The 17,442-nt window shown below is 33.9% G+C and overlaps 1 protein-coding gene across 1 annotated transcript in view; it reads left to right on the forward strand.

Annotated features, from left to right (window-relative positions):
* Window positions 1-17,442, forward strand: part of LOC122791522 (extracellular calcium-sensing receptor-like) — a 187,881-nt gene that overhangs the window by 109,812 nt on the left and 60,627 nt on the right. The window contains exon 3 of the mRNA XM_044059264.1: window positions 14,040-14,876. Within this exon, the coding sequence (XP_043915199.1) occupies window positions 14,040-14,876 (837 nt within the window). The remainder of the gene's footprint in view (window positions 1-14,039; window positions 14,877-17,442) is intronic.

Consider the following 17,442-nt stretch of genomic DNA (forward strand, 5'->3'; position numbering starts at 1 on the left):
TTTATTGTTTTCCCAAACCCATAATCCCCTAAACTATCTCACATTGCCTCGTGACTTATTGCATCAAATGCTTTTGCTTTGTCACATGCAACCAACCTTAAATCTTTATTCTCCCTTAAAATAGCACTGATTGCTTATTTTCCTATTACTAACATTTCTTCACTTGTTTCCCATTAATTCATATACCCCTTTCCCTATAAGTTTATCTAAAACGATTCCATTTTTTTTGTATTATTTGATAATGATTTTATAATCAGTATTCCCCAATGTTTTTGGCCTCCAGTTTTTAATATTTTGTCATGCTTTTCCATATAAATTTAATCAACCCAGCGCATATCTTTTCATCTTCATTCCCTTCCTTTAACCATTCATTATTTCCACAAGTACTTATTTTTCCTTTATACTCATTTCCCTTACAATACCCTTTACTTACCCCATCTAAGCCTGGTGCTGATTCTTCTTCCCTTCCTTTAAAATGTCTTCCGATTCTTTCATTTTGATTCTTTCTTCTAACTTTTATTTTACTCTGTTCAAAAATTTCTTTACTTTCTACCTTTCTCTTTCAACGTTTTCCTTCTTATATATTGAGATGGAGTCCATACAGTTCATAGAATTGAACACAGTTCACTCAGTTCCACACAAACTTTGTGGTTAATCAAGTAATACACAAATATGCCTCATATTGCAGAGAATAACTTGGCACAAAGCAGACTTAACCAACAGTGACTGCATAACTTCAGTCGTGTCAATTTGTGCGTCCATCTATGGAAATTGTACAAGAAATTATATAAGCTCAATGCAACTGACTGCAATAAGTTAAAAATTACTAAAGGAATAGAAATGTGCAGATAACTGTCTGAAAACTGTATATGCTTACCAAATACATTTATTGTAATGTAGATATTATGGTGTGGATTATGCAACTTACTGTAGGCATCTGCTGGCTGGTTTCTTACCTCTGTGACCTTCCAGTGATTATTGTCTGTGTCCGACTGATATAAGTTATTATAGCATCTTCATACCAGTTCAGGAGATCCCACTCCATTTGTGGTGTCCCCTCACAATCCTGTTCCAGATGTCAATCATCACAAAATTCCTGGGGTGTGCTCTCACCCCCTGCTCATCTCCAGTATAGACAATGAGCATCTGGGTCCATTGACTTTAGCACCCAAACATTTCAAACCTTCCTCTTGATTGACATTATCAATATTTCTGTTGACACTGCTATAAAACACCTTAAAAAATACTAACTGAGGTTCCACTCCATTTACAAGTAGCAATCTTATGAGCAGTAAATGTATCACTATCACATTTTAAAGTTGTCACATATACGATGGTAACAGACTACTGGAGAACATCAGTCATGTGTTACAGATATTCCTGTTTACTGATACCTATTGGGGAATTGAACTGAGCACCTAACACATGTCCAGCTGTTGGTTAATTTTCTGAATTTCAAGAACTTATCTGGATGTTCGCAAACAGGGTTCCAAAAATTTGATATTAATGAACTTCATATGTTACAAACTGATACTTAAAAGCTGAGTGCACATAGCTAAACTCAGATTTAATTCCTCCAAGTCTTTTAGGTGTCTAATACCATAATGGGAATAGATTCCATTCCTAAGTGAGGGCATAATTAAAGTTTATGAAGTTAGTATTGTTTCAGTCTTTGATATTAGCCAAAAGTGCCCTTTGAAGCACCTGCAATGTGTACAGAATTGACTACTTTTGCAAATTATATGGAGTTACATGTACTGGCAGCATATATAAGTACATCTGGAGATTATTTTTTATTACACCCATTGTTCCTATTATTACTGGAACTGTCTGGGTATCTTTCTTCCACATTGTTCTCATTTCTGCCTGCAAATCCTGTTATTCTATGACTTTGTGCCTTTCTGTACCTAAGGCATTGTAATCACTAGGTGTAGCAATTTCAATGATCAATGTTACTTTTGTCTTTTTCTTTCATGAACTACTTTATTTGGTTTTCTCGCATTTATTTTTTTAAGTGCTGATAGTGAGAAATCCCACGTGATAATACACTTCATCATTCTCTATAATGCTTTGTGGTTCATGTTTCCACTGCTTTTCAGCTACTTCTATATTATAGTGTGTGCACAATCCTCAATGCAACAATCTTGCCACTTTATTACATCTTTCAGTACACAGGCCCTCTGCCATGAATGTATCATACTGAGCAACAAGATGTGTGTCTGTTTTCAATAGTTTTTTACATAACTTACATGTCTGTTTCTCCCATATGTTCACTGGACTTTGTAAGCGAATGTGCATGTACACTCTCCTAGGCTGCCATTATTAACCTTTCATCTTTTTGTTTCAACTCTCCTCTCTTTAACCATTTGTGTATCAAATCCTGATCTAGATAAGGTTGCTCCAGGAGAGCCCTATACTTGATACTATATTTATAGCTTTTCCACAGCTCTCACCATCACATCTGATCCTTTTCCTTACATTATTTCTTTTTTTTTTTTTTGGCATATTCATTTGCTGTCTAATTTTTGTGTACTTCTTGTCTGATTTTCATTCTTTGCACGAACCAAAAAGAAAATATAAAACTGAAGACCACAGACGAAGAATCCACTTAAAACACCAGTGTATTGCACCTCTAGCACTTCCTTCAAGGAGTATAAAACATCACATAACTTACATGGTTTATATACCCTAATACATCTAACAATTAAACAAGCAGCCTAAACCAATTAATCAATAAACATTAAAAAATACTTAACACTACTTTCTCATCAGATAAGAAGCCTCCAGTTACATTCCACATTCAGACCCTGAGGAAATAAAGTGTCATATTTCAAAATAAAAATACTTTCTTTATATAACAACTTCTTTTTATACGTATTTTTGAGTACTTCTTGTGTGATTTTCATTCTTGTTTGGAACCGAAATGCTTCTGCTAAACTAAGCAGAGAAGTCATGTTACACTTTCTTCTCATGTTTTATAACTTTCACTGTGTTTGCATCCGATAAAATCAGTCGATATATATGCAGTCTCACAGCTGCAGATCTATACATGTAATCAGTTTTGAAAAGGTCTATACCTCATTCAGTGCATGGAATATGTAATCTTGTTATACACTGATTTTTATATATCATTTGATAAGCATGAAGCATTTTTCTTGTTTTCCTATCCAACTGATCTTACAGTTTTTGGGTCCAGTCAGTCATATCAAAACTGTATGTTAAAACAGGAAGAACAAATTGCTTTATAGCTTGGACTTTATTCCTAGATGTCAAGATTGCATTCAATGTTACTTTTAGTCTTTTGAAGTATTACTTACTAAGTTATATTTGCATTTGCTCATGTTTTAGTGAAGATACTTCATCAGTTCCAAAATATTTATACAGTCCCTCCTGTTTAATGTCTTTGTATCACATTCTTGTCCCAGACTGATATTGTCTCGGTACTGCACCTTTATTAAACATTGCTTTTGTGCATTTATCAAGATCAAATGACATTTTATGTCATCTAAGAAAGTTTTAACCACTTGCAGTTGTGTTTTCAATTCCTCATCTGGTGAACTATACAGATTTAAGTCATCTACAAAAAGTAGATGAGAAGTCTTTAAGCAAGATTGTTTTCTGGGAGTCAAATTATATCCAAGACCTAATCTATTAAGTAAACAGCTTATTTGGTTAAGGACAAGACAAAACAACAGTGGTATCAAAGAATCACCCTGGAATACACTGTTTGAATTTTTATCCCTGGGAGAATAATTTGCCCTTAGTCATGGCTTAACAGAAAAGAGGTTTGCCACTGTTTCATGGTTACTGCAATATAATTGATCAATGTAGGATATATTTTACAATCTTTTAGTGCAGCTTTATCCACAAATGTGGGATAAGTGCTTTTTTGTAATCTATTCATGGTATACTTAGATTCTCCCCCCTTTTTACAATTCTCTGTTATGGCTTTATCTAGCAACAACTGATCCTTTACCCTTACCCTTTTGTTCTATTGCCTTGATTGAGTTTTCCTCAAAATGACTATAAACTGTATCTTCATCAATTCCTTTATATAGTTTGTACATCATCAGAAGGCAATTTATTGGTCTATAGCTTTTAGAATGGCTTATAGGTTCACTCATAAGGAGGAGATTCATTTTTTCCTGTTGTTAACCAGGTTGGTGTCTGGTGATGCACGCATAAGTAATTCTTACTCAGGGCTAAATATTTGAGTAAAGATGTTAATATTTTTAGCCAGAAGTTAGGTTCTGCATCTGAGCCAGGAGTTTTCCAATTAGGGGATTTTCTTAACTTTGTTTCAATTTCCTGGCCGTTACTTCATCCCATTTCATATCTTGTACATTTGAACTCCTTACTGCACCTTTCAATTTTTCTTATCCATTCAGCATCTTTGTTATGTTATCTAGGGTCTTCACAAATATTTCTCCACAATGTGTCTATTTTTTCTTTTTTGGTGGTGTTTCTATTCCTTTTGCTTTTTACCAATTCTCTATAAAACTTTTTTGGGTCATCAATGATTGATTATTTTGTACATTTTCCTTTATATTTACCACATATCCTCTATTTTTTTCTGCCTGTGCTGATATTTTTAATTTATTATTTGCAATAATGTTTGATAGATCCTGGTCTGTTCTGATACTGTGCGTTGCTTTTACCACATGTATCTTTCTAAGCATTTTTGTTGATCTGTTCCCTCTTTTATATTCTTCTAACAGAGACACTTGTAACTGCATTATAATTTTTTTTATTTGATACTGCCATGATGACATTTGATTTCATCCCTCCCTTTCCCTTATTGTTCTGTGTTTTTGTGGTAAGACTTTACTTGTTATTAATTTAGCTGCACAGTAATATATCCCATTTACTTCTGTTATATTACATGACTTTCTCTTAATAGTATTAATTAATTACTGTGCTCATTTGTTTCATCAGACTTCTAACATTTTGGGTCTTATTTACTTTCTGTAATCTATTTCTTTCATCAATCTTAATATGTCTATCCATTTCTGTTAAATCAAGCAGATCTTACCTTAGAACATTTTCCTCTAAACTGAGGGCAAATTCTGTGCTCTCTGTTTCCTGTGGGCATTCTACATAAATTTCTACAACATACTCCTGTGACATGTCTTCTTTAGCTGCATCCTGTATCATCTGCTGTTCCTTCATATAGGAACTCACTGGCCTATCACTATACAAAATTGACTCTGTCAGAGTTGCTACTGTTTACTGCTCCTTTTCCTGTTGTGCAACTCCAACTGAACCTTTGTACCAGCTTCCTACTGAAGGTTCCAGAGCATCATCATGTGACAAGTCATCAGACATTTCCTGTTTCACCTGTTTCTCCTTAGTTTGGGGACTTATTGTTCCATCATTCTCTGACATTACTTGTGTTGGATTTTCTACAGTAAATATTTCACTTTGCAGATAATTCATAACTTCAGTATCTGTTTCTTTAACTTCTCTATTACTAATCCTTTTTTCCACTTTCCCCTTTGTTTTCTTATTTTTTGTATTGTGAAATTGTCCATATCTGGGTGCCTTTCTCTGTATTTCTCTTCAAATATCTTTAGAGCGGCTTTTTTGTACTGATTAGCTTGGCTTTCTCCTTTGATAAATATTACACCATATCAGATCTCTTTCTCTTTCCCATGTCAATGTTTCTTTTTTATAGCTTTCAAAAATCTCTGGATTTGGTTCTTTATATCTTTACATTTTCATGGTTGCTTCTTTTTCCAGGCAGCTCAAAGTTTCTTTGGCTATGCCATATTTTAATAGATCTGTTGTATTAACAAATGCAAATCTATACTTGAAGCTTTTGACAGTTTTTCTTGTGTATTTTATTTTTGGATAATTTCTCTTTTAATCTTTTCAAATACCTTTTATCTGATTATTCTGGGCTAATTCCATAATAGTAACAATGCATAATTTATTTTTTATCCTCAGTAGTCCACCATGCCATCTTTATAACTTTTTTTTGGCCTACCATTTTTTTTTGGGGGGGGTTACTACTTCCATTTACAATGGGAGGGGGGCATCCTCCCCTTGTGCCTGATCTAACCCCATTGTAGGAATGTTTTCATGTCTTGAAGATTCTACACTGCCATTTTCATCAGGCCTACAAAAGATGAGTGAACTAGCACACAGGTAATTCCAGTGATACACCAGCTTAGTCCTATAAGAAAAGAGAAATCACTGGAAACTAGGGCAGAGTGAGCTAAAATCCTTTAATCCTTTAATAATTCCAAACAATATTACAAGTACTTAGAGTGAGCTAAAATTCTTTAATGATTCCAAGCAAATTCCCAAGTACTCTAGCAATTCCCCAAGCACATGTATAGTCCAGAATGTCCTACACACAGCCTGCACCAGATTTCTGTGTAATCTGTATCTATCTATTATTTCCTGATCAGAGAACTGGCTTAACTGTATCCTGGCTTTGTGCCTAGGTGTCTGCCTTCCAGAATGCATCTGTGTATCTTCCTCTATTATGGGTTGCAGTACTCTGGCATGCTGTAGTGCATTAAATACTGATTGCATTATTTTTTTAAGTAATGTAGCAGATTCAGCAGGATTCTGTATGAATCTGTGTAATATTGTGGCATAAAGGTAAAGCACTTATGGAGTCTGATGAGTGCTTTCATAAAGTATTTAGCAAAGTACTTTGTGGCATTTAAGTTATGCTAATATGTGCACTGTGTTTTGGAATCCACTGGGTGTGTGCACAGTCCATAATTATCCTATGCTGAATAGTTAATTACTTAGTCTTCCTTTAGTCTTAGTTATAGAATCATGCCTGCTGCCAATGCACTGACATCTTCCTTCAGCATGCTGCACTGTCCACAACTTTCTTTTGGCATCTGGACCATTGTTTCTACAAACTTTTCTACTGTTTCCATAATTTTATCTTGGTTAAATTTTCCTACCCCATCTAACATACCGTCCATCTTCCTTTTTCTTTACCTCCTTTGCTAAAAAGAGAAAGAAACGTATTTCTTATTTCCCTTTAAAATATTTATTTATGTATAACCTTGTCTTATTTTTTCTTTATTTTTATCATATATTTTTTTATTTATTTTACTCTGTTACTTCCTTCTTCCATTTTTCTCTCAAAACCTTTTAGTATGTTTTCATATTCCACTTTAAATTTTTTTGGCCATTTCTTTCTATTTCAAAAAATATTTTTATTATTCTCTTTAAACACTGCACTCACCATTGTGTCCAGCTTTCATAAAATACTTTCATTTCTTCATTCCATAGTCTGCTACTTCCCCCCTTTATTTCTTTCTTTTATTTACATCCCCATTAACTTTTATATTCCTTTTACTTATTTTATTTCTTCATTATCATCTAACACAACCCTTACTGCCCCATGATCTGAAAAATCTACCTCTTCCACCCCATCTATCACTTCCTTCATGTTACCTGAATATATACCATATTTACTACCACATTTTTTTAATTCTTCAAACATTATTTTATTTCTACACATATTATTAGTAATAGTCTAACACAATTTCCATTTTTCAAGTCACATAACATCACCCTTCCTGGTGTCACAATTGTTACATCTACTATTTTTATGTTATCTTATCTTATTAATACTCATAACCCAGAACATGTTTTATATTCTACTACTCATATAATCTTTTTTTCCTGTACAGTTTCAATTTTTTCTCTCTTTTTTTTTTTTGGTTAACATATCTTGTATCCAGCAAACTTAATACATCCATCTTTTTTTCTTTTTCCATCATTCAGCAATTATTAAACTTCTCACTTCATTTTTATACCATGCACATTTAAGCACACATCTTTTTCATCCTGCTCTTATATTTTTTCTCCTGCTTACCCTCCTCCAATAGAGTTAACTTCTCTCTGCTCTTCTTTTCCCCATTTCCTGAGTCACCATCTTCTTCTTCACTTCCTAGCCCATCAGTCTTATTTTATATTTGCCTTTGAATGTCTTCTACTTTTAGTCTTTCCTTTGATCAGTTATATTTCTTTCACTTCTTCCTCTCTTACATCAGCCATTTCATGTTTTTCCTGAATTTTATTCTCTGCACATTGTCTTTCCTTCCCCTGAGTTTGTTTTTCATGTATCTGTTCTTTTTCCAACACAAGAGTGTCAAAAACCAAAAATGACCTGGCTCATTACATTTTCAATAAAACAGTCTACAGTTATAGTGCCATGGCCTTGCTCACCACATTGTACACATCTTCTTTTTGTATATTCCAGAATCTTACGTTTCATCACAATAAAAGCAAGACTTTAGCTGCCCCCATACCTAACAGTTGAACTTTTTCCATTTAATATTATATTATTTGAAAAATGATGACATTTCCAGTCATACATATCCAGTGTAACCTACACTTCCCACCATTTTGTCCAAACATTCTGTTATCATATATTTTCTTTTTGTTATACACTTCCTCACATATTGAGGAAAAAAAGTTTTATGTTCAAATTCCTCCATGTCTGATGTTCTAAATTGCAGTTTTCATCTAAAATATAGGCAAAAGTTCTGAAAAATAAAGTATTTCCAAGGTGTTATTTTACTTATTTTATCATTTTTATCCATAAACCTTTCTACACTTGAAAAACCTCATAAAGTTACTTCACAAAAATTTCTGACCCCAAAAGCTCATGTCTTTTAAAGTAAATTCTAATGGCAGTATAATATACTCCTTAATCTCATAACTACCAATAGAAGCACTGGTTTTGCTGTTTTTCCTTATTACTGGTCTTTTTTTCTGAGGCTGCTGCCTTCTGTTCCTGACAAATGTCTCTCTTCATGTTGCATGCTGCTTCTTGCTCCTTGCCGTACATATAGCACTTGCATATGTTTTTTTCCTTATTTCATTTCTGTGATCCACAGTACCCAGTTGTAGAGGCATATTCTTTAAACATATTATTCCATCAGCCAAACATACTTCAGTACTTTCAGCCTCCATAACCTACTTCTCTACCTCAGTGCATTATCAGACATCTCCTTCAGCACTCAACTCCTTCGCAGAACTCCAGCTTGCCTCCTTACCTTCATTTGGTTCCCATTCCTTCATTAAATTCTCCAATATCTCTGTATCCAATACCCTGCTATCCAAGTCAGTAAGTAGGATTTCATCTCTCTGTGATTCTCACTTCAAAATGTCTCCAGCACCAATATGCCTTCCTCTATCTTGGAATTGTGTAAGCACTGGTGACAGCCCTCTGGTGCTTCTTAGTAATCAGAAAGGAGTAAGAGTAATTTATTTATATACATAATAATACTTATTTATAAAATATGTACATATTTACAAATATTTACATATGCACAAATACATATTCATAATTTCCTATACAATCATGTTAAATTTTCTTCTCTACTAGACCCCCACTCCTTTTGCCACACCGCAATCTGATTTCACTTAATATTGTTGCTAAAATCCATTTACCATTAAACATAATTTCATTTATTCTTTAATTCAATATAACCAATAAAACAATGTTTTATTTATTCTTTTAACATATTATTTACTTCTATTCTTATAATATCCATATTTAATCATATATATGTTTATTTTATCTATTTCTTTTATGTCTTCAAGATATCTTCTTTACATAGTTTTCCTCATACCTTTTTAATTCTTTTACTTTTCAAAAATACATGTTCTGTAGTTTCTTCTTCTTGACAAAGTAAACATATCCTATCACATTTCTTTTTACACAGCATATTTTCTTTTACTGTCAATTTATCTCTTACCAGTCTCCAAAAACAATCTTGGCATTCTATTTCTGATTACACTATATGCTTCTTATTTTTATAGTTTTGATTTTTTTTCATCTGTTAGATTTTCCTGTGGTTTTACATAGTAATGTTTTACCATTACATTCTTATACCATACTTTTCTATCTTTTTCTATGTCATCAGTTTTTATTTTCCACAAAAATATTTTTTCATGGTAACATTTTATTTCTTCATTTATACACTACAGTTTATACAATACAGTTTATTTATTTACTGGCATTTGTTTATAAGGAAAGTCTACTGAGCCAGGAGAGGTAATTTTCTGTGGAGGCCCAGGGAAAAACAATCCAATGTAGGAAAAGAGTTACAAAAAAGAATTTCATAGTAGCAAAAAAATATTATGCAAAACTCAAATGTTTCATAGCAATTGCATTACATGACATACACCTTATACAAACAGAAACGATACAAAAAGGTTGCACATAGTCATAGTATAAAGGGACAATGATAACATGGTATGTAGTATAGTGCAGAATTCAAATAATTAAGGATCAGCATGTAAAAAGCATCAAGAGAAGCATATTGGCGCTAAAGTAGTACAGTTAGTATAAGCAGACAATGTTAGAATTCTGTAGACTCATTTCCATTTCATATCTACAATGGTTAATTTTCCCATTTTTTTCTAAAGTTACATCTAATATCTTTACTGTATTTCTACAGAATACAGTTACTCCAGAACAGCTATCATTTCTCAAATTCCAGATTATCTTTCGTCCCCATAGTTTCTCTGTTTCTAACCTTTCTTCATTTGTTAAAAATCTTGTGTCTTCTAATATAATTACATCTCAGAACATGTATTACACCACTCCAAAATTACAATTATTTGTATTAAATTCTTAATACTATTCACATTTGCAGAAAACACTGTGAAATTTTAATTTTCCCTTAGATTTATAGTTTTATTAATTCATAGCTAATTACTGTACTAGCTTTCTTAATAAGCCATTCTAAGCCTAACCAATTTCCTTTCCAAAGGTGAGACTCAAACACTGTACCTTGTACGTGTGAGAAAAACACCTTTACCGTTATACCAAGCCCAAATCTTTAGCTGTATGTATACGTTTTCTTCCGTTATCTTTCTCTTTTTATTTTGTTCTTATCCCTTTACATTTTCCTTTTATGTCTTTAACCCTTTTGCCAATATAATTATTTTCCTTTTGGTACCCCCAGTTTATGTCTTCTTCATCACTCATTTCAGAACCTTCTTCTATATCCTCTTTATTATTTTTCATCCAATTTTTTTTCTATTTATACTACTTCTAAAATGTCTTCTCTTTGTTCATTTTCTTCTCTTTCTTTTTCTTTTTCCTTACTGTTATTTTCATTTTTGCAATCCATCCATACATGTCCAATTTTGTTACATTTATAACATTTCAGTTCACATTTTCTTGTATCATGTCCCATTTCTCCACAAATATAACATTTTCTTTTCACACAGTTACTTATCAAATGTCCTGCTTTTCCACAAAAAAAAAAAAAAAAAAAAAACATTTTGGGTCATCCCCTTTATTTTACAACACTTCTCTTCCCCTCTACATTTATTATGCTTGGTATATGTATATTTTTCTCTTTTTATTTTTAACACAATGTTACAATCCCAGCCACCAGTCTGTAAAACCCTTTTGTCATAAACTTTTGCAATGTCCAGTTCTCTTTTACATAAAGCTTTCAAATGTCATTTCAAAGTCTTTCTTTCTACCTCTGTTCAAAATTTTACATGATTCCATGAGTAACAATCTTTCTTTTTTCATATTCCCTAAAAATTTGCTCCCTTAAAAAAAGTAGTCTCAAATATAATGTCACAAAATGTCTCTTTGTTAATAAGAATAAATTATCTTACCTCATGTGTTTTTACACCCAAAGGAGGTATTAAATTGTCCCACACTTCATACCTGTCCATTTCTATGTCTTCATTACTTTGAATCCTTACCATGTACTTCCATTTTTCGTTTTTGTCTGTCTTCTTTTCTGCTACTCCACTTTTGCCTTCTTTTACCTGCTCTGAATATATTTTCTTTTCAACCTCACCACTACTCTTCAGGATTGTTTCTGCATCCTCCTTTTGTATTTTTTTTTTAATTTTTTTTTAATATATTTTATATTTTTAAATAAAAAAATAAAATATTCTTCAGGATTCTCTCTGCATCCTATGTTTATATTTTCTCTATAATGTCCTCCCAGGAAACATCTCCTTCATTTTCTGGCTCACTCTGTGCCACCATTTCTTTAAGTAAATCATCCCACAACCCTCCTGACTGGAGAGTTGTAATTATACATCCATCATTTGCTGAGTCATCTCCATCAAACATATTTCTTTGAAACATTTCCTCAGAATCCTGCACACATTCTTCAGTCTTAATATTTCTCCTTTATTTCTTTCACTATGCCATCATCTCCTTTTTTGTCCACCTGCCTCCCTGTTTCTCCAAGCTACCTCTGTACCTAGAATGGAAACAGGAAGTGTTCCTCCAAAATGGGTTCCTCTCACAACAATGACAAGTAGGGGAGGTTCCCTAATGCTTAACAAAATTCCCTCCTACTAGTAAAAATACCACTGCAGATCTCCCCTGAAATGAGGTTACTAGCCTACTGGAACTAACCGAGTCTATATTATATGCTCAAAGTTTTAAAACGTTGACGCTCATATGATCTACACCATATGAGCAAAGTTTTAAAACATTGAACATATAATAAAAATAAACACAAAAAAAACCCCTACCTGAACACTCTGAGTAGGGGGGAAGCCCCCTGCACCCCCCACATCCCCTGCTACTTAAATATACCAACTCTGAGATCGCACTACAGTGAAGTAAAAGGAAATATTCCCTACAGCGATCTCCTTGAAACTTGCGAACTTTCAAAAGTTTTTTCATATGGTGTCGACCATATGACTCGAACTTTTGAAAGTTCATGCTTCTGATATAAACACACCAACCTGATAAGACAGCTCATAATATAGATACAGTTAAATGGGCTGGTGTTAGAGGTGGGAGTGTGTTTTGTGTGAGAATGTGTGGTTTAAGTTTAGAGCAAGGGTTAAGTAAGAGTGCAGTTTTAAATTTGTGCATGCTTGTTGGTGTACATCTGTATGACTGAGCCTGTCTTGTTTAGTGGTAGTGTTAGAAAGGGTTTTTCCTAAACTAAAGTGCAGGATTACTGTTAGTGTTAGGGTTAGTATGCACTAGTAGGGTAGTCAGTGGGCACCCCCTGAACCACCTCATGAATGCATGTTATCAATGACCCTAACCCTGCATCTTACCTTATTAAAACCCTTCCCTTAGCAATATTTAAACTATGCCTTATGACATTGTTAGGCTTTGGGGGTAGTTTTTTTTTTTAAATTTTATTCTATTTTTAGTTTAAACCGATTGAAAAATAAGAACTTTTGTCCTTTTTGTGATGAATTTAATGGGGGGGGGGTTAGATACTTTTCCTCACTATGCTGTGAGATCTGTATTTTGCTGTATTATGAACTTTAGTATTTAGACATCAGTATTTTGAGTGTTGGTATTATGATGTGCTGTTATTTTTGTATGTAAAGATGTAGCCCATTACAATGTTTCAATGCTTAAGAATGCTACCGCATTTTATTAACAGCCATTCTAAAATCCTTCACCTGGGGGACAGCGGTGTCGCAAAAACTCCCACTGACTTCCATTTGGACAGAAGAGTCAGCCATCTGCAGCTTGGTGCAACTCATCTGGTCCTCCATTTCCCATGCTCAGTGACCAACCTGAGTTACTGGCAGTATACTCAGGGTTCAACCCATAAGCTGTTTGAGATGTCCAAGGTTTCTTTATTATTTCATTTTTTTATATTTGGATTAATATACCTTCTCTTATTATTTTATTTATTTGTTTTTTTTTCTTTTTGTTAAACCATATGCAATCTTTGAGCTGATGTACCAATTTATTGTTAATGCTGACGTACTATAATGTAACCCATTTTTTACCATTTATATGCTTATATCCACACACCCAGGAGCAGCACATTTTATTCACTCCATGTAAGTTTTTATTTGATATATTTAATATGCACCTATGCAATATATCACCTGTTAATAGTCCTAGCATGGAATCTGTGCTGTACTATGATAAAGGTTCATGAAACACAGTGTATAAATAAGAGCACTCTGAAATTATGTTCAACTGTAGTTATATAAAGATATTTAGAACAATCAAAATGTTTTTTCGGTTTATTGTAATATAAAGTGCCTGCGTACTTTTATGAAAATATAATATATTTTTATTTTAGGTCAGTTATGCTGTGAACTACAATCTTCTCAGTGACAAACAGCAGTTTCCTTCATTTTTGCGAACAGTTCCCAAAGAAGAATTCCATACTTTGGCCATATCAAGACTATTAGTTCATTTTGGCTGGCGCTGGGTTGGGATAATTGGGTCAGATAATATTTATTTTCAACAGCCAAATGAGTGGTTGAAGTCTGAGATTTTTAAGACTGGCGGCTGTATAAATATGTTTGAACTTGTCCCAGCAAATAACTACGGAGAAAGAATCAAAAGGATTGTTGAAATGATAAAGCATTCATCTGCTAAAGCGATTGTAATTTATACTCGATTAGTCCATGCCATTCCTTTAATGGAAGAGGTGTCTGTGCAAAATGTCACTGGAAAAGTCTGGGTAGGTGGAAGCAGCTGGTTTATGTCACCAGATGTGCCCAAAACTATTAAAGGTCCATTAAATGGCAGCATAGGATTTATGCTCCAAAAAGGCAAAATACCTGACTTCAAAGAATTTCTGTACAGTTTTCATCCCTCAAAATCTCCTGATGACATATTTATAAAACTTTTCTGGGAAACGGCATTTGACTGCAAGTGGGTCAGTTCAGATAAACAAGCATCAGCAAATCAAACAGCATTGAAAAGTACTGCACACTGTACTGGCAATGAAAAGCTACAGGACATTGATTCAAATTTATATGATGTGAATAACTTCAGGTTTACATATGCCGTGTATAATGCAGTTTATGCAGTGGCAAATGCTTTACATGACATGATGTCATGCAAACCTGGTAAAGGCTCATTTTCTAATGGAAGCTGTGTTGAGATGTCAGATTTTAAACCATGGCAGGTAGGAATAAACACATTATACTTTATACAAGTTAATTTCCTGAAGTATGGTTGCTATAGTACTGGATCAGGAATTTGTCAACTGTAGTTGAATGAAACAAATTATTCCATTTTTCTTTGGTTTTTCAGGTTTATAGACTGTTACTAATATTACATCTAGAAAGCCACTGGGATTTGTGGCCATTTCTCTGTAGTAGCATGACTCAACTAGTTTCTCATTGTTAAAACATCATTACTGTAAACTCTTGACACAAATTTATAGTTATCCATCCATTCAACTAGGGTTAATTGGAAGACATCAAGCTGAAAACACCAATGCACTGCTTCAGGATAAAGTCACACAATACTAGGTACCAGCAATAAATCCAAATGTAAAAACCAAGACACAACAACACGGCAGATGGTTCGAAATGGTTTATTAGAAAAATGTAATCGCTTTCACATAGAACACCTATGCTTCTTCAGACATAATTACTGCAACTATAAGCTAATAAATTTATCTTTTAACATAACCAATAACAAAACAAAAGCAATAAACAATCAACTAGAATGATTTGCTGTCATGGAAACCATCAACAATACTAAAAATATCACTGCACGACTACTCTTATAAAATGGTAAGTTAGGGCTCCTATAATTCTAAAAACCACATGAATTATATACAACGTACTTTCGGAAAAAATGTATACAACATCATTAAAAAAGAATGTCATGATATTCTTAGCTCCATGCCCGTCCTCAGTATGTATATAAAACCACATCACACATAGTTACATAAAGGCAAACTACGGTGCAACCATGGGTTAGTGACTGATAATGGGAACCGGGCAGGGGCTTAAAAAGTAAATAAGATTAAAATCCCTAAAAACAGAAGAAAAAAACAGTCATTGATATAAATATAAAACCATCAAAACTTTATCCTTACAACAAATAAATATATTTGAAAATAAAGATAAAATGTCCTACCCTTCAAGAAAGGTTTGAGGGAAGCTGCTTTATTTAACCAAAATAGTTGTCAGCCTGCAAGGTGATGATTCATTTCTGCTCTGCTTTTTCCATGGCATTCTTAATATCCCCTGACCCAATGTTGGCATCCATAACTTGCAAGGTCAAAAAAACAAAACTGTGTTTTCCGCCCATCCGAATCAAATGTTTAGCTAAGGCGTTCCTGCCATCTCTCAGTTTAACATAATATGGATTCCTGGGGGGGGGTATATAGTGTTCAATAGATTGTGCATCTTGGTTTTTCAAAATGTTCATATTTCTTAAAAATAGCATTAAGATATTCAGCCTAAGGTTTATTTAAGAGATAAGAAACTGGAACTGTTTTGATACAAAGACAAGGCAGTTTTGTCAGTGAATTTAATTATGATTTATGCATGATTCAGTGCAGTTCTTAAAACTGAGACTTACACCTTTATAGATGGAGGTTCTTTGTTGAGGATAAATAGTAAATGCTGTTCCCTTGTGAGATAAGATAATAATAATAAATTTGATAGTGTATTTTTCTTTAGGCAGTCACTGCCAGGTGCATTATGGTACAGTGTGCCATGGACAGCCCATAACGTCTAACATTGTCCATAAGTATTTTCAAGCCACGTGCCACGTTACTGATTTTTTTAAGATGATAAAAGGTGATGTGCATGATGTGCTAACATTGTCCATAAGTATTTTCAAGCCATGTGACACATTACTGATTTTTTTTAAGATGATAAAAGGTGATGTGCATGATGTGCTAATAATTTTACCACTTAAAGAGTAGCAATTAAAATCATGAACTGGTCTAATTTGGCTCATTCTTTGACAACTGGATTACACTTGTAAGTAGATCCACTCTGTGAGGAATCTTGTGGTAATTGCCCCTGACCATTTCCAAAAGAAGGGCAGACCACAGCGTTTGGGTCAGAAAGGAGTCAACACAATGATCTTGGGGGAGTCCTTCTGAATCTTCAGAAATACCCTCAATATTAGAGGAGAGAGTGGGAAAAGCATACAGAAACATTCTGTTCTAAGAAAAATAAAAAAAGTCTGTCTTGCAGAACTTCTTGCATGGAGTTCTAGAACAGAATCTTGCCAGATGATTTTTCAGACAGGAGACAAATAGGTCTATTTGAGGAAGTCCCCACAGATGGCTCATATCCTGGAAGACCCCTGATTAGTTTTGATTTGTGAGGGTCTGTCCTGGTCCTGCTTAGCTTGACTGCTACACAGTTTTGCTTTAATGGAATGCAGGATGCCTGTAGAGTGAGACTGTGCTGTGAAGCTATATCCCAATCTAGTCTACAAAGGGGATGTGACCTGGATCCCCCCTTATTGTTGATGTACCACATGTAGTATTGTCTATTGCAACTTGAAGAGGTGCTGGGGACCAAAGATGATCCAGAGCGTTGAATGCCTTGATCAAGTAAGCATTTCTTTGATATTTATGTGCTTTCTTTTGACATTAGTGTCCCACATACCTTGCTATTGTATCCCTCTGGGAACTGCTCCACAAGCAAATATGATGACATCTGTGGTGACTGACCATTTTGGAACGGGGGGGGAAAGAGATATATGGATTTAAAGAT

Source organism: Protopterus annectens, chromosome 17.part0, assembly GCF_019279795.1.
Source record: "Protopterus annectens isolate FY-2018-M chromosome 17.part0, PAN1.0, whole genome shotgun sequence".
NCBI classification, from domain to species: Eukaryota; Metazoa; Chordata; order Ceratodontiformes; family Protopteridae; genus Protopterus; species Protopterus annectens.